This window comes from Chiloscyllium plagiosum, unplaced genomic scaffold, assembly GCF_037043375.1.
Source record: "Chiloscyllium plagiosum isolate Xiang-an unplaced genomic scaffold, Cpla_swu_hap1 HiC_scaffold_10, whole genome shotgun sequence".
Lineage (NCBI taxonomy): Eukaryota > Metazoa > Chordata > Chondrichthyes > Orectolobiformes > Hemiscylliidae > Chiloscyllium > Chiloscyllium plagiosum.
In genome coordinates, this window is record NW_028270148.1 from 114156200 (window position 1) to 114181256 (window position 25057).

Genomic DNA, 25057 nt, shown 5'->3' on the forward strand with positions numbered 1-25057 from the left:
CATCATCTCATAACTCTTGTCTGAGAGTTCAGATACTCCTTTGATACAGGAAACAGGTGAATATTAATTTAAGCCCACGTAGTTAATTTTCCTCTGTAGCCCATAAGTGCTGACTTAAGCCCTTGAATAGCCAAATTGAAATCACGTACTTGAGGGCTTCGGACGTGGAACCTTCTCTGTGACTCGTGACTGCACTGAGCTGCAAATTTATTAACTGTGCTTTGGGATTATGGTTATGCTTGTAATATGTTTTTTCAATTTTTGATTTTAAACATGTGCAAAAAGTCTTCAGACATGTTACATTTTCTACAACTATTATTTAACTATGTCAAGACATAATGAAATGGCCCAAACCAGTTCCATTAGCAGCTGAACTGGTGTATTTTCCTTTTCTTTCGACCTCTATCTTTCTGCAGCCATGGACATGGCCTGCCATGCCATCTTTCTCCAATGCTTCTCCTTTGTTTCTAGAGGGTGTCCTTTGGCGTCTTTGACAATTGCTCTCTGTTCTCATGCCATTGCCACAGGAGTCTCCCCAGGGATCTAACCTAGATTGCGTCCTCTCCCTTTTGTGTGTATAGCCTATTACCAACGCCACTTGCAAACATACCCAGGGTCTCCCAGTGTACATGGACAAAACGCAGTTCCATTTCTCTGTCCTGTTGCTGCTGTGCTGTCAGACTGTATTTCTGATTCTGGATCAGTGGTGCTGGAAGAGCACAGCAATTCAGGCAGCATCTGACGCGCAGCAAAATCGACGTTTCGGGCAAAAGCCCTTCATCAGGAATAAAGGCAGAAAGCCTGAAGCATGGAGAGATAAGCTAGAGGAGGGTGGGGAGAAAGTAGACAATAGGTGTCAGGGCAGAGGAGATGACCTGGGAGTTGCAATGGGAGAGGGACTCCCTGCGATTCTTGTAGAGAGAAGAGGAAAACTTCAAGGTTTCTGATACCCAGTTATGGATGCTGACATTTATTCTGGTTTAAATGTTAACTGAAACAATTGTCACCCGTCCAAACTTCCCTCTTCCACTCCCTCAAACTTTCTTTGCCACTTCTTTACCACATAGCTACTGTCTTTAGGAACAGGACTTTGTTTGCAATATGTGATTAATTAGTCACTAAAGTAGAATGAAGTGTTTTTGTTACCAATTTTGTGGGCAAATAATGTGATTATGAAATTCTGAAAAATTGTATAGACTTTTGGATGATGTATACATTGTTTTCGGTACAACTCTCTGGAGAGCATTTGGTAGGGAATTTATAAAATTGACAGACCCATTACCGGAGAAAGGATAACTCTGCAACCATTTTGCAATCCCTTCTCCGGTAGCTTTTAGGTCAATTTAGTTAATTGAGCATCTGCTGATTTGTCTTGGGACTTGCATTTAAGTAGTGCTTTTTGTCGCCTTGAGGATTTCTCAAAATGCCTTGCAGCCATTGGGGTACTTGGTGTGGTCTTTGTCATGTTGAAAACCTACACATGCCAAGGTCCCTTAAGCAGCAACTATACAGTCATACAGCATGGAAATATCCTTCAGTTCAACTCATCCATGCCGACCATGTATCCTAAACTGATCTAGTCCCATTTATCAGCATTTAACCTATATCCCTCTAAACCACTCCTATTCATTTAACCATCCAGGTGACTATTTAAATGTTGCAATTGTATTTGGCTCCACTACTTCTCTGGCAGCTCGGTCCATGTATGCACCACTCACTGTGAAATGTTGCCCCTCTGGTTCCTTTTAAAATCTTTCGTGTCTCATCTATGTCCTCTAATTTTGGATTCACCTACCCTGGGTAAAAGCCTTTTACTCAAAGTTTGTGCGAAGATTTGTAGCTCAGAACTGACAGCCAGACTACTGCGACCCCTAGAACTCATAACGGCACACAAACCAACAGCCACGCTCAGACAACAACTCACCAGAACGAAGGACCCGATACCCAACATGAGCAAAACTAATGTAGTGTACAAAATACCATGCAAGGACTGCACAAAACACTATATAGGACAAACAGGAAGACAGCTAACAATCCGCATACATGAACATCAACTAGCCACGAAACGACACGACCAGCTATCCTTAGTAGCCACACACGCAGACAACAAGCAACATGAATTCGACTCGGACAACACTACTATCATAGGGCAAGCCAGACAGAGAACAGCCAGGGAATTCCTAGAAGCATGGCATTCATCCACAAACTCCATCAACAAACACATCGACCTGGACCCAATATACCAACCACTACAGCGGACAGCTGAAACTGACAACCGGAAGCGGCAGGGACAGACCACTATAAACACCGGAGGAAACATCAAAGAAGCGCTTCGCAGGAGGCTCCCAAGCACTGATGATGTCGCCTAGCCAGGGGACGAAACGTTTGCAACAAAAACTTCCAGCTCGGCGAACAGAACCACAACAGCCTTTTACTATTCACCCTCTCCAAGCTTCTCATGATTTCATAAACTTCTACAAGATCGCCTTGTAGTCACTTCAGGGAAACAAACCCGAGCCTATCCAACCTCTTCCCTATACCTCAAACCCACAGGATCATCTTCAACCATTTGAAAGGCTCCGTGAGATCTTTTGTTTAGCACCCCATCAAATAAAGTTGATAGTCTGGTAGTGCAATATTCCCTCAGCAATATATTGAAGGGGTCAGTTAGCTCAGTTGGTTGGGCACCTGGTTTGCAATGCTGTGTTCCTATCCCATACTGGCTTAGGTCAAAGTGGAGGTCCTGCCTTTTCTATGTCACCCCTAACCTGGGGCCTGGTGATACTTAGGATAAATCACCAATTTTGTGTGTCTAATGAAAAAGCTTACTTGGGCTATGGTGACTTTTACCTATACTGATGTGTCACGTTTGGTGTGTGCTCAAGTTGTGAGGCTTGAATCTGAAGCCTGCTGATTTGTGTAACGCTAATATTGGAACTCGGTATGAAGAATTATTTACTTTATTAAAAAATTGGAAACAAGATGCTACAGTTTTAATTTGCAGTTATCCTAAATCTTCCTAGTATCTCTGACTAGGCTTGGCCCACTATCTAGCAATTCATGTACGTTTTAAGTGATTGACATTGGGCAGCAGTGCATACATTTTTTTTTGAGTAGATAGTCAGGTTTTGGGGAAATGCAGCTTTCTGAGAAAGTTGAAATTGTCATGTCTTTTCCTTCCATTCGTTACAATATTTCCTGTATTTTCCTTTAAATAAATGTATTTATTACTTGTTGGGTGGTGGTGTTTACAAAGCTATATTAGGTAACATTCAGGAATTATCTTGGAGGCAATTTTGGTGGTATAAGTAGTAAAGTAAAACTAGAATTGGAGCTTATGATGCATGTTTTGAAGTACTCATCGTTGATTTAGTGATTGATTCATTTCCAGAAAAGAGTTGAATTTCCTTTTGTTTAACTTTGTTCTTTCCTGGGTTCTAACTAGTGAATTGTCTCCAGCATTTTCAGTCCTCTTTTTAGTCCTTTTTGGTTTTGGCTTCTTTGAATAGAATCCAGCTGTTTCAAAATGTTACTTGCTCTAAAGGATAGATAGATAAGAATTTCTGCTGAATCTTTATTTGTGTTTGCAAAGAAATCAATTGAGATGTAGAGGTTTTAAAATGTAGAATTTCATTAAAATAAATTGAACTCTAGGTTTGCTTTTCAGTACAAGTAGAAGTCTCTTAGATAAGTATGGAAACAGGCCCTTTGACCCAACAAGTCCGCACCAACCCTCCGAAGAGTAACCCACCCAGACCCATGCCCGCACCCTATATTTACCGCTGATTAATGCTCCTAACAGTATGGACAATTGAGCATGGCCAATTAACCTGACCTACACATTTGCATTGTGGGAGGAAATCCACACAGACATGGGGAGAATGTGCAAACTCCACACTCCTGAGGCAGAATTGAACCCAGGTTACTGGTGCTGTTCAGCAGCAGTGCTAACCAGAGCCATACCCTTTTGGTATACAGCCATTGTTTATATGATCCTTTTCTAGTTTTTTTTGTTCTGAGCAGGGACTGAGTACATAATTTATTTTTTAAAAACTTTAAACACCATATTGAGAGATTGGCAACCATACAGAAATAGTCTCTCATGAGAGACTATCTACATGGAATAACAAAACACCTGTAGTCTGATTTACACTAGATCTGCAAAACTAGATTTTAAATAATTGAGATGCACGTTTTGTAAAACTATGGGAGGATAAAGAGTTTTCAACATAACTTCCAAATGATTTTTATTTTTAAACACAAATTTGTAAGCCACCTGTCTGTCAAAACCAGATGTGTAAATGCATTCAAGTGGCAGTTTTGAATTATAGAATTTCAGTAAATACAGTCTTTCCAAATGAGACCCCATACGTTTTTAACTTTTGAATAAAGGTGAAGATTATCTACTGTATTTTGCAGCCAATGAGATGCTCTTTGAAGTGTGGTTGTTGTAAAATTGGGAAACTCTGTTGGCAAGTCTTCACTGTCAACAAATATGTTTATAATAGCCTAATCTGTTGGTTTACAATACTGATGTTTTTCTGAGGGTGGCATTGAGCAGGCATCAAATGAACTTCTACAGTTGCTGATGTGCTGAGACATAGTTCTGCAGCTGCCAACTGTCCAGTAGATGCTCTTGCTAAAATTTTCGTTTCAGATTCATGCTGGTTGTTGAATGGTGGGGTTGCTTTTGGAATATCAATGAAACTTTGCATTTATAGAAAGCACAAAGAGCACGTTCAGTTGGCGGTGATCGAAGCACTATGATTAATGCAGGCAATGTTCAAAAAGTGTACAGATTTTCTGTCCTTGTTTCCCAGGACTGGGTCCTTTATATTTTTGCCCAGGTGAGATCTGATGGCTCAGCACAAACCAAAATTTAACACTAGGACCTTTCTTTGTCATCGGTGTTGAATTAAGCCATACAATCAGTCAATTGAATTAAAATATTTTAGTTCCTATCTTGAAGAATTTGGTTCTTTTTTAATCACTTGCAAATACTTTTCAGGTAGTGGTTAGTACTTGGTGGATGGGTTGAATGGAATCTAATGATTTGGGTATGAGATGCTCTGGCAGTACACCTTTTTATTCTGAGTTGAGTAAGATAGTTAAGAAATTTGAGATTCTTGTTGGTAACAGCAGAGCCCTTATTTTCTTTTTTGAGTGCATGTTGAGAATTTTATCTGTAGTTGGATGTAAGTTGGGAACCCAGATTGTTCAATTCTCTTCACAATTTTTTTAAGAAAGATTAGTTAAGTTTAAACATTGATATTCATGTGCAGGGCCTGCTGTCTTGGGGGCTGGAAACATAAGCAACTGAAGGTATTTTATTCTTTGGATAACAGTGTCAAAACATCTAAAACTGATGTTAAGCAGACCATTAAGGTTTTCCCCTTGAAATCTGAAAACCTTTTTGGCACTCAGTCAGTAGCTTGACATAATTAAGTTTAGTGACTAAATTTCAGTGAATAAATCTGCATTACTTTGCTTTTCATTCAAACTTTTGCAGATATGTGGGCATCCTTCACTGTTTTGTAACTGAACCTTTCTTTTGCAGTGATAGCGTTAAACATGTTTAACATAGTATTTTTCATCAATTTTTAGAGTTTTATCTGCAGTCAGTGTCTTTCCCTCTACTTCTCTCTACACTCTTGCACTGTCCCTTCCATTCTGCCACATAATTGGCACTTAATGAAGAGTATACGTCAGTTATTGCATACGAGGTTAGTAGTTATTTTGCAATGGAACAATTGTGCTTTTCTTGCTGACCACGTTCGTTTTGTCAAAACCCTCTTTTCTTTCCCCCACAAAATAAAGAAATGATCTTCACAACATATCCATATATCTGCAGCAAAATAGTAACTTTACATGCAGCCTTCATTCAGAAGGACAAAAATCTTATCACTTGTACCATTGGTTGTTTTATAAAGTTCAGGGAGGCAAAATTTAAACTTTCGTTCCTGTGTCAATGCACATCCACTGGAATTCAGTAAATGGCAATTTTATCGTTGCTGTTTGTTGTTGGCATCACTTCAGCTAGATGTAATGTTAATATATTTATACTGTTGACAAGAAATTTCTGCTACCATCATAAAATAATGAGATGATTATCTTTCCAGGGCTCATACTGTTAACATCTAACAATTCATATAGCTAGTTCAAATTCAAGTTGTTTGCTCCTAACCCTTGCCAAAACAAAGCCCTCATTAATTCACAACTTGAAAGGAAGGATATGGTGTCAGCTAGTTTTGAGAAGATGTGTAGTTCAGGTTGAGGTTCTGGATGTAGGTTTGCTAGCTAAGCTGGAAGGTTCATGTTCAGACGTTTTGTCACCATACTAGGTAACATCTTCAGTGAGCCTCCGGGCAAACCATTGCTGACGATTCCTGCTTTCTATTTATATGCTTGGGTTTCTTTGGGTTGGTGATGTCATTTCCTGTTCTTTTTCTCGGTGGTGAATCAGGTCCAAGTCATTGTTTGTTTGTTGACAAAGTTCTTTTTGGAATGCCATGGTTCTAGGAATTCTCGTGCGTGTCTCTGTTTGGCTTGTCCTAAGGTGGATGTATTGTCCCAGTCGAAGTGGTGTCTTTCCTCATCTGTACATAATGATATTAGTGAGAGAGGGTCATGTCATTTTGTGGCTAGGTGATGTTCATGTATCCTGGTGGCTAGTTTTCTGCCTGTTTGTCCAATGTAGTGTTTGTTACAGTCCTTGGATGATATTTTGTAAATGACATTAGTTTTGCTTGTTGTTCGTATAGGGTCTTTCAAGTTCATTAGTTGCTGTTTTATTGTGTTGGTGGGTTTGTGGGCTACCATGATGCCAAGGGGTCTGAGTAGTCTGGCAGTCATTTCCAAGATGTCGTTGATGCAGGGGGCAGAGTGGCTAGGATTTCTGGACATGTTTTGTCTGCTGGTTTGGGTTTGCTGCTGAGAAATCTGTGGATTGTGTTCATTTGGTACCTGTTCTTTTTGAATACTTGGAAAAAAAGGTGATTTTCCTCTGCTCTGCATAGTTTCTGTGAGCTGGCTCTTTGGAATAATGTTCTGATGCTGCTTCATTTGTGGATGTTGGGATGATTGCTTCTGTAGTTCAATATTTGGCCCCTATGTATTTTCCTGTAGATGCTGGTTTGAAGTTGGCTGTTTGCTCTCTGTGACATCGAGAAATGGCAGTTTGTTGTTTATTTTCCTCCTCTTTAGTCAATTTTATGCTACTAATGGTGCTATTGATGGTTTTGAAGCTATCTTCTAATTTGTTCTGTTTAGTGATGACAAAGGTGTCATCCATGTAGCGGATCCAAAGTTTGGATTGGCTGGTTGGCAGAGCTGGTTTGAGTCTCTGCTAAGTACTCTGATATTGGAGATCCCATGGGTGTTCCGTTGGCTTGTCTGTAGGTTTTGTTGTTGAAGGTGAAGTGGGTGGTAAGGTATAGGTCCATTAGCTTGACAATACTGTCCTTGCTGATGAAGTTGGTGGTGTTTGTATCTTTTGGGTCTTCTCATAGTGTAGTTACTACACTCCTCTCCTCTCCTACATCAAAGACATCTCGGAAATGACTGCCAGACTACTCAGACCCCTTGGCATCATGGTAGCCCACAAACCCACCAACACACTAAAACAGCAGCTAATGAACTTGAAAGACCCTATGCAGACAACAAGCAAAACTAATGTCATTTACAAAATACCGTGCAAGGACTGTAGCAAACACTACATTGGACAAACAGGCAGAAAACTAGCCACCAGGATACATGAACATCACCTAGCCACAAAACGACATGACCCCCTCTCACTAATATCCTTACATACAGATGAGGAAGGACACCACTTCGACTGGGAGAACACATCCACCTTAGGACAAGCCAAACAGAGACACGCATGAGAATTCCTGGAAGCGTGGCATTCCAACCGGAACTCTATCAACAAACACACTGACTTGGACCTGATTTACCACTCCTTGAGAAATGAACAGGAAATGACATCACCATAGGAAATGCAATCACCAACTCAAAGAAATGCAAGCTTCTAAATAAAAAGTAGGAATCATCAGCAATGGTTCCTCTGAGCTGATGGAGGCTCACTGAAGATGTTACCTAGTATGGTGATGAAACGTCTGAACATGAACCTTCCAGCTCAGTGAGCAAACCTACATCCAGGATATGGTGTCATTTAGACCTCATCTAAAAGGACTAAATGACACCGTATGGCATGGAAAGGGTCTCTTTGCGGATCCACTTTTAATACGTTATAGGGAAAATATAGAGAATGCAGACTTTTTAAATGGGTAGCTCAGAATGGTGGTAACAAATGATTAATAGGCTGATGAAGATGGAACCACTGGTCTGAGGCAACTATATAAAAAAAAAATTCCTAAATGGTTAGTTATACAAAATCTTCAAATAAAGATACATACTAAGATTTTTGCATTGATTTAGTGATGCACACCTGTGAGTATGGCCTATCTGATCCTGCTGTAACTGCATTTTAAGGAATACAGTTTACTTTGGTAAAATACTTTTCTGCAGATGCCATAGTTTTGTTAGATTTTTGAACTTTGTTTGACTGGTGTCCTGTAGAAGTGTTTTTATTGTATTCAAAAGAAAGTCATGTGTTGTCACTTTGCTTGGATAAAGTTAAAATATCTATACTTGTATTAATTTTGTTTGCTGGCAAATCATCTTCACACATGGTTTTGATTTTCTTTTTATTTGCAAATAAAGGTTTGGGTATTTTTCCATTAGGTAGTTTTAAATCTTGAGTGAATTTGGGTTTCTGGCCGAACCAGCTAGTGTTGTGTGTACTGTGCTTTATGGTTTCAGCATAGATCGAAAGGTTTGTACCTGCAGAATGAGATTGTTTGCCTAATGTCCAATCAAGAGTTTATGTACATTGGATTATTCTTTGACTTGTGAATATGATCCAAATTAAAACCCTTCATCTTATATGGTAATTGAGTCTTCCAATACAAAACTGCCTATTGAAGGAGTTTGCTTGAGAATGAAATCAAAATTTAGATTGTTTTTTTTTTATCTTGCCGTTTGTTTCCTTTCACTGGTTACACTTTTTTGTGGGCGGCACGGTGGCACAGTGGTTAGCACTGCTGCCTCGCAGCGCCAGAGACCCGGGTTCAATTCCCGCCTCAGGCGACTGACTGTGTGGAGTTTGCACGTTCTCCCCGTGTCTGCGTGGGTTTCCTCCGGGTGCTCCGGTTTCCTCCCACAGTCCAAAGATGTGCAAGTCAGGTGAATTGGCCATGCTAAATTGCCCGTAGTGTTAGGTAAAGGGGTAAATGTAGGGGTATGGGTGGGTTACGCTTCGGCGGGTCGGTGTGGACTTGTTGGGCCGAAGGGCCTGTTTCCACACTGTAAATAATCTAATCTTTTGAACAGCACCTGACCAGTTTGATGTTAAAGCTGATGTACAAAAGGCAGATTTCTCAAAGTGCTTGGGTACAAGACAGAGTTCTATGTTTTTTTTTGCAAAGGTACAGTTGGGTGGAACAATGTATGGACCTAAGATAAGGTGGTGTAGTAAAATGGAGTAGTCAATCATCAAATGCCGTGGAGAGGTTAAGGGTTCCCACTTCAAGGCTATTGCTGCTTAAGCAGATCGTTGGAATTGAGGTTAACTTGCTTAATGAATTTAGCTTGCTTTAGCTTAATGAATTCCTTAGCTGGCTGATAAGTTCATTCTGTGATATACAAACTCCATAACGTGGAGCAGGTGGTGCTTGAATGATTGGGCACATAGTGTTTGGAGATTTATGAACTTGCTCTGAAGTTTTGTCTTCACTTCTACAGTTCCAACAAAATGACTATATTCATTACCTTCCTGAATAAACCTTCCATGTTTTTGGTTATGAGCTAGGAACTCTGGTCAATTATCAAAGTTAAATACTATTGGTGGTGGAAATCTGAAAGTGTGCTGGAGAAACTCAGCAGATCTGACAGCATCTTTGGAGAGAGGGAATGAATATTGAATCCAGTATGACACTTTGGAGCTTAAGCTCTTTTCTATCTCTCTCTCTACAGCTGCTGCCAAATCTGAGTTTATCTAGAGCATTCTACTTCTTCAAGTTCCCATGAATTGCAGGGATAATTGATTCAGAATGCTTTCATTATGTTGTCTTTCTGCTGGCTTGCTGGAGTCCCCATCTGTACCTGAGTTCTGAGTAGAACAGTTAGCTGTCTGGTGTCCAGCATACGAATTACTTGTTCCAACTGTATTTTCATAATTAGTGCTGAGAATGTGTATAGGTATAAGCAGGCAGGGAAAGAGTTAAGTTCTGAGTTTTCTGAAATAAGAGGTTCAGCGAGTTTTGTGAAGATTTGTAGTTTAGGTTGAGGTTATGGATGTCGGCTTGCTGAGCTGGAAGGTTCATGTTCAGATGTTTTATCACTGTACTAAATAACATCTTTAGTGAGCCTCCAGACAAAGCACTGCCGATGATTCCTGCTTTCTATTTATGTTTGGGTTTCTTTGGGTTGGTGATGTCATTTCCTGTTCTTTTTTCAGGGGGTAGTAGAACAGGTCCAAGTCAGTGTATTTGTTGATAGAGTCCAGTTGGAATGCCTTGCCTTTAGGAATTCTCGTGTATGTTGGGACATGACTCAGATCAGATAAGAAATTACAGTTAACAATGGGATGCTGGAGGCAAAGGTAATGGGCTAACCAGGTGGAAAAGCAGTCATTATGTAGAGCCATTTAACAATATTGGAAGTAATCAGTATGTAAAGTCAGCTAACAAGGTGAAAAGTATTCATTGTATGAATCCAGTCAACAAGAACATTGTATAAACAGTAAAGTGCTTGGTCTCTGCTGTTGATACTCATTGATTGTAACGGTCACCTCGTTAATATGTATGTTGCCATGTCTGGATGCTCCTCCCTGTAATATGACTCTATAATTAATTGAGAACCTATTGTTTGAGAGAAGACTGAACTCCTGTCCCTGTGCACATGGGCGATCATTCTCTCTCGCGCTCTCTGTCCCTCCCAGGGGTCGGAATAAAGATGGAGGTAAAATACACTGTCTGTCTGAGCATTTTGCTTCGTCCGGGGGGAGGATACGGGATGACAGTACCTCAGTGCTGAGCATGAAAGCTTGACGAGGATGTTGCCTGTTGGACTTGCTTCTGCACTTAGAGGATTTTGTGAAGACGGAACTGATGGTGGTACTTCAGTGCTTTGCTCCTGTGGGTTATGAGAGCCTCAAAAGCATTTAGGAAGCACCGTGATCTCTGGTGCCCAGTAAACCAAGAAATTGGTCTCTGGTTTGAGAGCATATTTTTAATAACAGACATGGTGGTTTTGGGGAATGTGAAAACCAGATTCAGTAGATTCAAAGGAGAACTTGTCGGAGGATGGTGTGCACATCAGAAATGATGATGCATTGATGGATTGACAACTTAAAGTGGTAGCTGGAGTTGAGCTGAGGGTTTTGAGGTGTTTTTTTTAGGGAAAAGGAAATGATGCCAGATTGTGTTGGTGTTTCCGATCATTTGAATGAGATGCATCTGTAGCGGATTCTGAGTTTTGACCATTGAGAATCATTTGGAGAATTTTGACATAAAATTAGAGGTTAACGTTATTGGGGAGGAATGGGGCTAGGTGTTACCAGTCAGTGACAAAGCTAGCTACTTCCAGTAATATCTATATTAAGAACACTCCAACTTCCATGTGCTTTTTTGCTCGAGACATGAATGCTTCGGTAAGGTCCAGTGTGAGAAAACATGAACCTGGAATTTCATACCTTCCAGCATCATTTGTCTTAGACAGTAGAATTTGTGCTTTAGTCTGTTGTTGATTATCTGGCAGTAGGTTTAAAGAGCCAGAGTAGGAGACTTGAACTTAATACTGTCCTGTCAAATACAATCCAATCAGTCGTGTTAATGTGGCAAGTGAGTGGCTGAGGAAAGATAATTGTGATTGATGCATGTCAAAAAGTGAAACTGAGCTGGAGATGGACACTTTCACAGTGGCAAGTCCACATTATGTAGAACCATGACTGGGAGTGTTGATGTGGAAAGTGAAATTGAGGGCACAACAGTGATGTTTTGACCCCAATCCTTCGAACGACTCGCGGAAAAACAAGAATCCTGATTTGATTTGTTCTATTAAACTTTTCAACTAGACAGCTCTTGCAAACTGGAACAGTGCTGATTGGCATCTTCATTTTAAGTTTTGTGGTATTGTAATATTTCTGATCAGTTAAACTGTTTTAAGTTGTAAAGTTAATTTCATATTTTTACGCAGCTGCTTGGATTGATATTACCTGTGCTTTCTCCAACTGCTGATCCTATGGTTTCTACTAGTATGTTTTTAATTAAAGTTGTGGATTAGTCATAGTTTACTTTATAATCCACTGAATTAATTTAGCTTTATTTCATGTTTCTGGACTTTTGCGCTTGAAAGATATTTTGAAAAACATAATTAGTGTAGGACCACTTTGCTATAACTAAAAGGAAATACTTCAACCTTTTGCCTCGTACTTAGTTTAAATGGTCTGCATAATTTGGGATTTGCATAAAATGATATATCGTACGATTTTTATATTTGCTATTATAGTTTCAAGCTTTTATTTTCTGCATACTTGAAATTGGTACATAATTGTGATTTAAAATCACATCTGTGCACTTTTTGTGAACTCTGGTTTCCCTTTGCAATGATTGAGAAAACGTGCTGAAATTTTGCAATGGTAATGACAATGAAATTATTGATCCTTGTTGATACCTATTGAAACTGACAATTTTAGGGTACTGCACAACCAGAAATTCAAATGTTGCTGATTCTGTGCGCTCAGATGTAGTTTTTAAGTATTTGAAGGTTTCTGAAGATGAACCAGAAGCATTCCATCTTCAATGTCTCATCTAGTTGCTGCATCAGGGAAAAAAAAAGTCCTAGCAATGGTTCTTGTGAAGCTTGAAAGGGTTCAGAAAAGATTTACAATGATATTGCCAGGGTTGGAGGGTTTCAGCTATAGGGAGAGGCTGAATAGGCTGGGGCTGTTTTCCCTGGAGCATCGGAGGCTAAAGGGTGACCTTATAGAGACTTATGAAATCATGAGGGGCATGGATAGGGTAAACAGACAAGATGAAAGTGAGGACTGCAGAAGATGGGGATCAGAGTTGAAGAGTGTGGTGCTGGAAAAGCACAGCATCTGAGGACCAGGAGAATCGACGTTTCTGGTATAAGCCTTCGTCTGGAATAGACGAGGTCTCTTCCCTGGCTTGGGGGAGTCCATAACTAGAGACATAGGTTTGGGATGAGAGGGGAAGGATATAAAAGAGACCTAAGGGACAACTTATTCACTCAAAGGATGGTGCTTATATGGAATGAGCTGCCAGAGGAAGTATCTAGATGGGTTTATAAGTGGGAAGGGTTTGGAGGGATATGGGCCCAGTGCTGACAAATGGGACTAGATTAATTTAGGATATTTGGTTGGCATGGATGAGTTAAGCCAAAGTGTCTGTTTTCGTGCTGCATATCTCTGACTGACTCTGCTGGGTTGGTCATGTGGTTCTCATGGAAGGATCCAGGATAGTAAAGGCATACAGTACAGCCAGCTGGGCTCAGGATTCCACACTGCAAGATATTCCAAACTGGGGTTGAAAGCCAATCTGAGCTTTGCATTTTGGATCCTAGAACATCCAAAAAAAACAACCTTAGACAGACCCAAAAGCAAAATCTACGTTTAGGTTGAACAGAGTCCAGTGACTTCAGGAGAAGAGCGTGTGGCACAAAGCCAGTGTCTCCATCTGTCGCACAAACACCAACTTCATGTGCAGTGGTTGCATTCGTTAAGTAAATTGAGACTTGGTGTAATGTCATATGTGAGATGACATCAACCTTGTCTGTAATCCCTTTTCACCTTTTTGCTGAACAGACATTCATTGAAATGATGGAGAATCCATTAATTAATTAAGTATATTTAAGTGGTCATTGGCATTCACGTTTGAGAAAGCCATGAATTGAGGGGTAAGCTCAATAAATGTCAGATTGCCTTTGACTGATGAAGCAAATGGTCTTTCAGCTTAATGAGCAAATGTCTCGAATGTTCAGTTGCTTGCTGAATGATCTTAAACATTCTGTTACACGGCTGCATGATTCATATTGACTGCTCATCTCTGCTTAATTGAGTTATGCTCAAATGTAACTCCAAAAGCAACAGCTCAGTACTGAGGGAATGCTGCATTTTTGAAGTTGCTGTTACACGGATGGAATACCACTACACTATTTGAAGAGGACTAAGTTCTCCTGTTGGCTTGATCTGCATTCCTCCTTCCAGCATGATCAAAACATTGTCCCTTGTTTGTGTTTGGGGATATAGCTATATGTCTGTGCTTCACAAATGATCAAGATATATTGTAAAATGTGTTGAGGATGTGAAATGCATGATAGAAACATCAGTTTGTGTCCATACATTAATTTGGTGATCCCTGTATCTTTCCAGAAATGCCTCACTATGGTGAGGTGATATTCAATTTTTGTTCTTGTATTTTTAAGCTTGTAGCTAGGCCCAGTTAACCATGTGCCTCCAGATGTCTGCTTTTTTGTGTGTGAAAATCATTGCTGAATCTAATCTTCGATGTATATCAATGAAGGCATAGTCACGTTTTTCTTTATAAACCCAGACAATTTGGAGCCTAATGGCAACCTCTTAATAGAAATTACAGAATGATAGTGAGCAAACCCTCCAACTCTGGCAATATCTTTGTAAATCTTGTCTGACCCCTTTCAAGTCTCATAATTGCAGAACTATTTTGAACTTATGACTAAATTTTTGACAACATCCAAAAAAATGGTTATGCACCACGCAAGCATATTTGATAGATCATTCGGGAATTCACTTAGCCATATGCTTTTGTTTTCATAGGTCCAGTCATCAAGACTTGTTAAGTTATTTTTTCTGAGATTATTACACACTTGATGTAACTGCAATCTGCCAACTTCTATGAACAACAACCAGAATTTCATTAGCAAATACAGTACAAACTTTGGAGAAACTCTTGACACTCTTCACCATGCTTGCGAAGCGTGTCGAGAGTTCTCTCTGAACAAAGGAACAGTCCTTCCTTTATACAAAATCTTTACAATCAGTAATGCCCACAAGACAACCTCCAGCCACTTCCCCACAGTCACATGCCACTCGATACAATGCAGTGACCACATCATCTCCAGAAACCGTGTAATGTAAATAACCCGTAATGGTCAAATCTGTTGCAAATCGTTCTTTAGCTACAGGGAGTAGTCAAAATTCCAACTGTAATGTTCTTATTGATTTTGAATAAGATGATACAAATGTAAATTATCTCTTAATAATAGTAAATGTCTCTGAATGGCAAGGGATGGGAACGTAACTTCCTTAGAATCTACCTGTAAGTCAAAGGCATCCCACCCTGGTCTCGGGACATCCAATTTCCTGCAGGTCAGCAGAGCAAATTATAGCACAGAAAATCAACTTTTGGCGCATTGTTTTTGACCTGCACAGATGCAATCACCTAATTATACTAGTCTCGTTTTCCAGGTCTTGACCGTATAACCTCTTAATGAGAAAGTGTATAAGGCATGAGTGGGTCAGGAAAGAGTTAAGTTTAGGGTTGCTTGACAAAAGGTTCAGCTAGCATGACTGGAGGTGCTAGAGGCAAGGGTAGTGGGTTGACGAGGTGAAAAGCCATTTAACAAGGTTACGATCATTCATTGTATAACACCAGATGGCTTAATCTCTACTGTTGACACTTGCTGCTTGTAACGGTCACCCAATCAATATAGGTGTTGCCTTATTTGGATGCTCTTCCCTGTACTTGACTATATATTTCCTCAAGAATCTGCTGTTTGAAAGGAGACTGAGAACTCATGTCTCTGTGCACATGGGCGATTGTTTTCTCTCCCTCCAGGGTCCAGAAGATGAAGGAATTAAAACTATACTGTGTCTCTGAGCATTTTGCTTCAACTGATATGGGAACAGGGAAACAGGACGACAATAAGCCTTGCATTGCAGGTACCCATCGGAATACCACAAGTGTTATAAGTTTCAGATTCTCATCACCCTCTGCGTGAAAACGTTGTTACACTCATCTCTAAATCTCTGCTTTTCCCTTAAAGTGAGAACTGGTGTTGAGGGAGAGTGCCAACTTCAAAGATAGACAGACAGACACACACACACACACACACGTATCTGACTTCCCATCACAACAGACCTCTGCAGCATCTTGTAGGTGGCTGCATGCTGATGGTCATCTGTCTCCCAGGTGCTGCAATGACCTCTTCACAGCTCTTGGATAACAAACTGGAATCCAACAGGGCATTGTGGAATTAGAGGGTACTGTCTGGTACTTGGTGTAATTACATGACCTGTAACATTCATGGTAATTGTGATGACCAAGAGGATACTGACGCCTTGAAAGGGAACTTTATGCTGAGAGAAGCAGGAGGAATTTAAGTCAAAGTGGGATGACTTTGAACAGAGAGGTGTCCTTATTGTAAGATGTGACCACTTGACCCCTCACAGAAGGGGATATATAAGTCCTGCGATATATTGGCAAGCTTTAGCACAAGCTCTCTGGGGACAACCAGCAATCTTTGGGTGTGTAAAACCTGTGTGAATTCCTGCCCCAAAAGCTTAGTTGGTCAGGGAAGACATCTATATCAATGAAGAGTTCATAATCTGAAACTCTGTTTCACACCAGAGAGCTGGTTCTGGCACGCAGCTCCTGCATCTTGCATTTTTGGGGAGTATCCAGCCCTGAATGTCAGATTTAACATAGCTTTTAACACATTGTTATTGGAGAGCATGATTTCCTTCACAGTTCAGTGGCTGGCTGTATGACCTAAAATGAGAAGGGATATTTGGTGGCAAGTAAGAATGATCTGTGTGCCGGAAGAATTTGTGGCTATTTAAAAGTATGAATATTTTGGTGGACATCTGATTATTGGGACTACAATGTAGACAGCCAGAAGGCTGGAAGAACACAGCAAGCCAGGCAGCATCAGGAGGTGAAAATGTGTTGCTGGAAAAGTGCAGCAGGTGAGGCAGCATCCAAGGAACAGGAGAATCAACGTTTAGGGCATAAGCCCGAAGAAGGGCTTATGCCCGAAACGTCGATTCTCCTGTTCCTTGGATGTTGCCTGACCTCCTACGCTTTTCCAGCAACACATTTTCAGCTCTGATCTCCAGCATCTGCAGTCCTCACTTTCTCCCCAGCATCAGGAGATGCATAAGTCAATGTTTTGGGTGTAACCCTTCTAGCACACGTTGTGGATCCAGTATTCTTTTAATGTTTGTGGGTCTTGGTATATTCAGAGTTGTAGTGAAATATTTATTTTAGCATGCATTAAAACATCCAGAGGCAGGACTGTTGCAATGTTTAGTGTTGATCAATTCTTTGTTACAGACTAATAACAAGATAAAATGAAGCATTCTACCAGCGTTGTGTGTTGTGTTAAATGTAGTCTGGTTATTTGATTAATTGTTTTGCATATAGAAAATTTTGCCTCTTGTTTGTCCAGATTTGAAGTTGCTTGAAGTTGTTTCCTTGTGAACTTTTATTGCTGCAATGTCAAATCTTGTTGGCTAAGGTAATGTTCAGACCTTGTACTGAGGCTGTGATAGCAATGCGAGAAACAAAATAGGATGCTGTGGGTTGCCAATAGATAAAGGTAAAGTCTGATAGGGTGTAAAGTATTGCCTGAAAATGTGTTGCTGGAAAAGCACAGCAGGTCAGGCAGCATCCAGGGAACAGGAGAATCGCGTTTCGGGCATAAGCCCTTCTTCAGGAATGAGGAAGAAAGGCTTATGCCCGAAACTTCGATTCTCCTGTTCCCTGGATGCTGCCTGACCAGCTGCGCTTTTCCAGCAACACATTTTCAGCTCTAATCTCCAGCGTCTGCAGACCTCACTTTCTCCTGTAAAGTATTGCCTGTTTGGTGTTTAACTGGATATGAAGGTGCAGGTTAGATTTCTTTTATAAAGGCAGGTTAAGGTTTTTGAGATTTTTTAAAATTTCTACAATGATTGTGTACAACAGATTTGGGCAAGGGAGTGAAATAGTAGCAGCACAACAAGAGGGCTGCCTGTCTCTCTGCCTGTCTCTCTGCCTGTCTCCCTGCCTGTCTCCCTGCCTGTCTCCCTGCCTGTCTCCCTGCCTGTCTCCCTGCCTGTCTCCCTGCCTGTCTCCCTGCCTGTCTCCCTGCCTGTCTCCCTGCCTGACGTAATGTGTTTTTATGGACCTTTTGATCAACTAGCACAATCTTGGTCCCATAGGTGCTCATTAACAAAAATATCAAAAACTTGTTCCTTGTTCATGCTGATTTTACATTTTATTTTTATATTATTGTTTGCATTCTGGTAACAGGAAAATGAGAATCTAAGTGGTATAGAGAAGGCTTGTTTGGAGTGCAAACACTGGCGTAGACCTATTGGTCCAGTTTTTTGCCTCTGCTTCAGCACATCTGAACTCACTGATGCACATACAGTGGGCAGGATCCCTTCCTTCTGCATCCATAACATTTTGATTGTGTGAACTCATTGAAGTTTTTGTTATCTCATTTGGTGTTTTCCTGGTTGGCTTCCATCTTCCAAACCGCCATACAGTTGAGCTCAGCCAAAGCCCTGCTGCTAGCCTCCTCAACCATTTGTTGTTCCTCCCCTATGCTTGAGTAAAATTGGCTCCTTTGTTTTAAATTTCTTGCTCTTGCTTTAGATCGTCTATTGCCTCGCCCTTGTCTATCTTTGTAACCACTTCCAGACCTATAACCTTCCAGGATTCTGGGTTCCTCCAATTCTAGCTTCTTGCCTTAATAGCTATTATTTATGATGTTAATTGATTTAGCATTCAAATTGTCACACCCTCAGGTGGTGCAACCATCGTGGAGTTTGGAATCCCAAGTGGGGTCATGAGATCAGAGATAAATGGCAGCTCACACCAACTTACAACAGATGTGCTCCTCTAAATGCCAATTGCATAACTTGAGGCATTGCAGCAAAAAATGTCATGAATTGTAAAGGATGAAAAAGAGAAGAATTTTACTTGCAAATGCTGTAATTTCAAAGGCACAGTCTATTTAACTTATGGAAATTTGACTTTAGTGTTCTTAGATATTGATTGAAGTACTTGTATGTTTAAAGTAAGCATGTATGGTAGTTGATTAAAATAAAAATATGCTTTACAAGTACTGAGCTGTTTACTATGCATTCACTTCTGGCTAGGCAAAGATATTTAAAAAACCTCAGCCACTCAAAGCATGCTGAACTGCATTAATTTGCTTTTGAGTTTAATTTATAAACTTTGATCTTTTTCAGGGAAATGAAGCGAGTTATCCCCTTGAGATGTGCTCACACTGTAAGTAGTTACTCTATTTAAAATAGGTTTTCTATTTGTTAACATTTGTTTTACTTAGATATATATTTTGTGGTATACATCTTTGTGATGCATCATAAGCACCAACTTCTAGGTGGTTTGTGATCCTGGAATGCTGAGGAAATTTTAGACAGGTTTTTATTCCTTTGCTGTCAGGTGAATAATAGTTTTGGAAGATGAACATTCCTGAATCGTACCCTTTGTCCATTGAATCTATACTGGCCAAAAACATGTAGGCAATTCTGCTATGATGTGGTAGTTCCATTCTTTTGCAATTCTATGTTATAAGAAAATTGCGTAATAACAGCACCATTTAAACTGGTGGGTCCAGAATCTCGTTATAACCAATGCATGCTTAAAGATTTGCGCTTTATAAATAGTGTCCCAATTCATGAATTGTGTTAGTGAATTTGTGTTAACAAAACATGGGTTACAACAGAACGACATGCACTAGACTCATAGTCTTAAGTTACCTAGAGGTAACTTAACCAGTGTTTGTCCATGTTTTCTGTAAACATCTCCCTGCTATTGGTTATAGTGTCCTTAGTGCAGTAATTATCTTTCCAGGCCAGTTCTCACAGTAGACATTTGTCTTTGCTGTCTCTGAGTTAATTGGTCTTTCATTTTGTGGATTTTATGACAATAAATCTTTCTTTAACATCATGTTGCAGTTTCAATTTATATAGATTGCTGTGGTTTTGTGGCATTGATTTGACGAATGAGAACTACTTTTGTTCTTGTGTGGGATATGGGCTATCCCTAATTGCCCTTGAACTGCATGGCTTAGTACACCATTTCAGAGGGCAGTTAAGAGTCAACCACATTGCTGTTGTCAGATCAAGTGTGGGCAGTAGGTTTCTTTCCTTATAGAACATTAGTGATTCAGATTTTTCATTTTTACAGAAGTCAATGATAATTGTCATGGCCATCATTTTTGAGGTTAGCTTTATATTTGATTGAATTTAAGTTCCAGTAGCAATTATTTTAGAGTTGAGCCAGTGCCCCAGAGTATTAGCCTGGCCCTCTAGGTAACTTAACCAGTGACATTAGTACTATGTCACTAACTTCCCCCATTTAATGTCTCAGTGAAGCTTATTTAAAAACTGATTTGATTTGATTAATTTTATTCATTCATTAGAAACACAGCATCGATGAAATAGATAAATTTATCTGACAAGTTTCACAGATCAGTTCTCAGAATTGCTCATGAGTACCCTTTTGACGAGAAGAGCTCTCACGCCTGAGTCACCTTCACGTCTCAGGTATTGCTCATGAGTACCCTTTCGACGACTCAGATCTTTTTAAATATTACCCTCCCGTATCCCCAAGCAATTTTGTACTTAACATCTCATGTTGCTCAAGCAGTGACTTGAGAAAAGTGAGGACTACAGATGCTGGAGATCAGAGTCAAAAAGTATGGTGCTGGAAAAGCAGGCAGCATCCTAGGAGCAGAAGAGTCGACTATGACTCAACTTCTACAGTGTCAACTTTAACCCAGATTCCCCTCAGACTGTCTCCTGATTTTTCTTTGCACTTACTTTCTATTTGTCATACTGTAACTTTGATGTCTGATGATTTATGGTCCGAGTCTCTGCCATTCTGATTTAAAATGAAGATTTGTTGGGGGTGGCGTTGATGCATGCTGGATCTTCTATGAGAGCAGTCTGTAGCATAAATAAGTGCGAGGTGATGCATTTTGGGAAAGCAAATCTTAGCAGGACTTATACACTTTATCGTAAGGTCCTAGGGATTGTTGCTGAACAGAGACCTTGGAGTGGAGGTTCATAGCTCCTTGAAAGTGGAGTCGCAGGTAGGTAGAATAGTGAAGTAGACGTTTGGTATGCTTTCCTTTGTTGGTCAGAGTATTGAGTACAGGAGTTGGGAGGTCATGTTGCGGCTGTAGAGGACATTGGTTAGGCCACTGTTAGAATATTGCGTGCATTTCTGGTCTCCTTCCTATCGGAAAGATGTTGTGAAACTTGAAAGGGTTCAGAAAAGATTTACAAGGATGTTGCCATGGTTGGAGGATCTGAGCTACAGGCAGAGGCTGAACAGGCTGGGGCTGTTTTCCCTGCAGCGATGGAGGCTGAGGGGTGATCTTATAGAGGTTTACACAATCATGAGGGGCATGGATAGGATAAATAGAAAAAGTCTTTTGGGGTCAGGGAGTCCTGAACTAGAGGGCAGAGGTTTATGGTGAGAGGGGAAAGATATAAAAGAGACCTAAGGGGCAACCTTTTCATGCATAGGGTGGTACGTGTTTGGAATGAGCTGCCAGAGGATGTGGTGGAGGCTGGTAAAATTGTAGTATGTAACAGGCATTTGGGTGGGTATATGAATAGGAAGGGTTTGGAGGGATATGGGCCGGGTGCTGGCAGGTGGGACTATATTGGGTTGAGATCTGGTTGGCATGGACGGGTTGGACCGAAGGGTCTGTTTCCATGCTGTACATCTCTATGACTATCCGATTCGGTTCAAATATCAAAAGTAGTACGTAACCACAACTTACCTTCACCCACTTCTTCTATGCAACTGTTTTAGGATATTTGAAAATATTCCTCAGAAATGATGACATAATGTTGGCCAATTTGACGATTCGCATGTTGACAATAAAACTGTCTTTCTGAAAATACATTTTTAAAAAAAAACTTGTAATATCTTTTAGACAGGATCAAATTTGAAATATGAGCCTCTTTTCAACTTTTATTCCATCTGACTCTTGCCAGCATCACCAACCTATTCCTTTGTGGCACCCACTGAAACACATAATTCCATTTATGTCAAATGCAACCTAGCATGTTTGACAAACTGTGGTGGAAATGGCCCTACTCTACAGCAATTTACAGTTCGTGTTGAGATATAGATCAAGCATGATCTAACAGGTTGGCAAAACAGGCATGAGATACTAAATGGCTGCCTCCTATTCATAGAAACATAAAACATAGAAAAAAAATACAGCGCAGTACAGGCCCTTTGGCCCTCGATCTTACGCCGAACCAAGCCCATCTAACCTACACAAGCCCACTATCCTCCATATTCTGGATCAGTGGTGCTGGAAGAGCACAGCAATTCAGGCAGCATCCGAGGACAGGCAAAATCGACGTTTCGGGCAAAAGCCCTTCATCAGGAATAATCCTCCATATGCCTATCCAATGCCTGTTTAAATGCCCATAAAGAGGGAGAGTCCACGACTGCTACTGGCGGGGGCATTCCATGAACTCACGATGCGCTGAGTAAAGAATCTACCCCTAACATCTGTCCTATACCTACCACCCCTTAATTTAAAGCTATAATAGCTGACTCCATACGTGGAAAAAGGTTCTCATGGTCAACCCTATCTAAACCCCTAATCATCTTGTACACCTCTATCAAGTCACCCCTAAACCTTCTTTTCTCCAATGAAAACAGCCCCAAGTGCCTCAGCCTTTCCTCATACGATCTTTCTACCATATCAGGCAACATCCTGGTAAACCACCTCTGCACCCATTCCAGTGCCTCCACATCCTTCCTATAGTATGGCGACCAAAACTGCACACCATACTCCAGATGCGGCCGCACCAGAGTCTTGTACAACTGCAACATGACCTCGGGACTCCGGAACTCAATTCCTCTACCAATAAAAGCCAGTACGCCATATGCCGCCTTCACCGCACTATTTACCTGGGTGGCAACTTTCAGAGATCTGTGTACATGGACACCAAGATTCCTCTGCTCATCCACACTACCAAGTAACCGACCATGAGCCCAGTACCCCATCTTTTTGTTACTCTTACCAAAGTGAATCACCTCACATTTAGCTACATTGAACTCCATTTGCCACCTTTCTGCCCAGCTCTGCAGCTTATCTATATCCCGCTGTAACCTGCCACATCCTTCCTCACTGTCAACAACTTCACCGACTTTCGTATCATCCGCAAACTTGCTCACCCAACCTTCTAGCCCCTCCTCCAGGTCATTTATAAAAATGACAAACGGCAATGGTCCCAAGATCCTTCCGGAACACCGCTAGTAACTGCACTCCAAGATGAACCTTTACCATCAACTACTACCCTCTGTCTTCTTCCAGCCAGCCAATTCCTAATCCAAACCTCCAACTCACCCTCAATGCCATACCTCCGTATTTTTTGCAGTAGCCTACCATGGGGAACCTTATCAAACGCCTTACTAAAATCCATATACACCACATCTACCGCTTTACCCTCGTCCACCTCTTTAGTCACCTTCTCAAAGTATTCAATAAGGTTTGTGAGGCACGACCTGCCCTTCACAAAACTATGCTGACTATCCTTGATCACATTATTCCTATCCAGATATTCATAAATCCTATCCCTTACAATTCTCTCTAAGACTTTGCCCACAACAGAAGTGAGACTCACCGGCCTATAGTTACTAGGGTTATCCCTACTCCCCTTCCTGAACAAGGGAACCACATTTGCTATCCTCCAGTCTTCTGGCACTATTCCTGTAGACAACGAGGACATAAAAATCAAGGCCAATCGCTCCGCAATCTCCTCCCTTGCTTCCCAGAGAATCCTAGGATAAATGCCATCCGGCCCAGGGGACTTATCTATTTTCACCCTTTCCAGAATTTCCAACACCTCTTCCCTACCTACCTCAAAGCCGTCCATTCTAATTAATTGTGACTCCGTATTCACATCGGCAACAATGTCCTGTTCCTGAGTGAATACTGACGAAAAGTATTCATTCAGTGTCTCTCCAATCTCTTCAGCCTCCACACGCAACCTCCCACTACTATCCTTGACTGGACCTATTCCTACCCTAGTCATTCTTTTATTCCTGACATACCTATAGAAAGCCTTAGGGTTTTCCCTAATCCTACCAACTAAGGACTTTTCATGTCCCCTCCTTGCTGCTCTTAGCTCTCTCTTCAGATCCTTCCTGGCTACCTTATAACTCTCAATCGCCCCAATTGAACTTTCACGCCTCATCTTTACATACGCTGCCCTCTTCCATTTAATAAGGGATTCAAATTCCTTATTAAACCACGGCACGCTCACACGACCCTTTCCTCCCTGCCTGACAGGTACATACTTATCAAGGACATTCAATAGTTGCTCCTTGAACAAGCGCCACATATCAATTGCGCCCTTCCCTTGAAGCCTACTTTTCCAAGCCACGCATCCTAAGTCGTGCCTCACCGCATCATAATTTCCCTGCTCCCAGCTATAACTCTTGCCCTGCAGTGCACACTTATCCCTCTCCATCACTCGAGTAAAAGTCACCGAATTGTGGCCACTGTCCCCAAAGTGCTCACCTACCTCCAATTCTAACACCTGGCCTGGTTCGTTCCCCAGAACCAATCCAGTATGGCCTCACCTCTTGTTGGCCTGTCTACATATTGTGTCAGGAAACCCTCCTGCACACATTGGACAAACACCGACCCATCTAACGAACTCGAGCTATAGCTTTCCCAGTCAATATCAGGAAAGTTAAAGTCCCCCGTAACAACCACCCTATTACTTTCACTCTCTCCTGAATCCTCCTCGCAATCCTTTCTTCTACGTCTCTAGGACTATTAGGAGGCCTGTAGAAAACTCCTAACAGGGTGACCTCACCTTTCCTATTCCTAACCTCAGCCCAAACTACCTCAGATGGCGAGTCTTCATCCATCGTCCTTTCCACCACTGTAATGCTATCTTTGACAAGCAATGCCACACCTCCCCCTCTTTTACCCCCAC

General features: G+C 41.1%; 1 protein-coding gene across 1 annotated transcript in view; it reads left to right on the top strand.

Annotated features, from left to right (window-relative positions):
- LOC122553113 (calcineurin subunit B type 1) overlaps positions 1-25057 on the top strand; it is a 70640-nt gene that overhangs the window by 2311 nt on the left and 43272 nt on the right. Inside the window, exon 2 of the mRNA XM_043696664.2 lies at positions 19301-19340. Within this exon, the coding sequence (XP_043552599.1) occupies positions 19301-19340 (40 nt within the window). The remainder of the gene's footprint in view (positions 1-19300; positions 19341-25057) is intronic.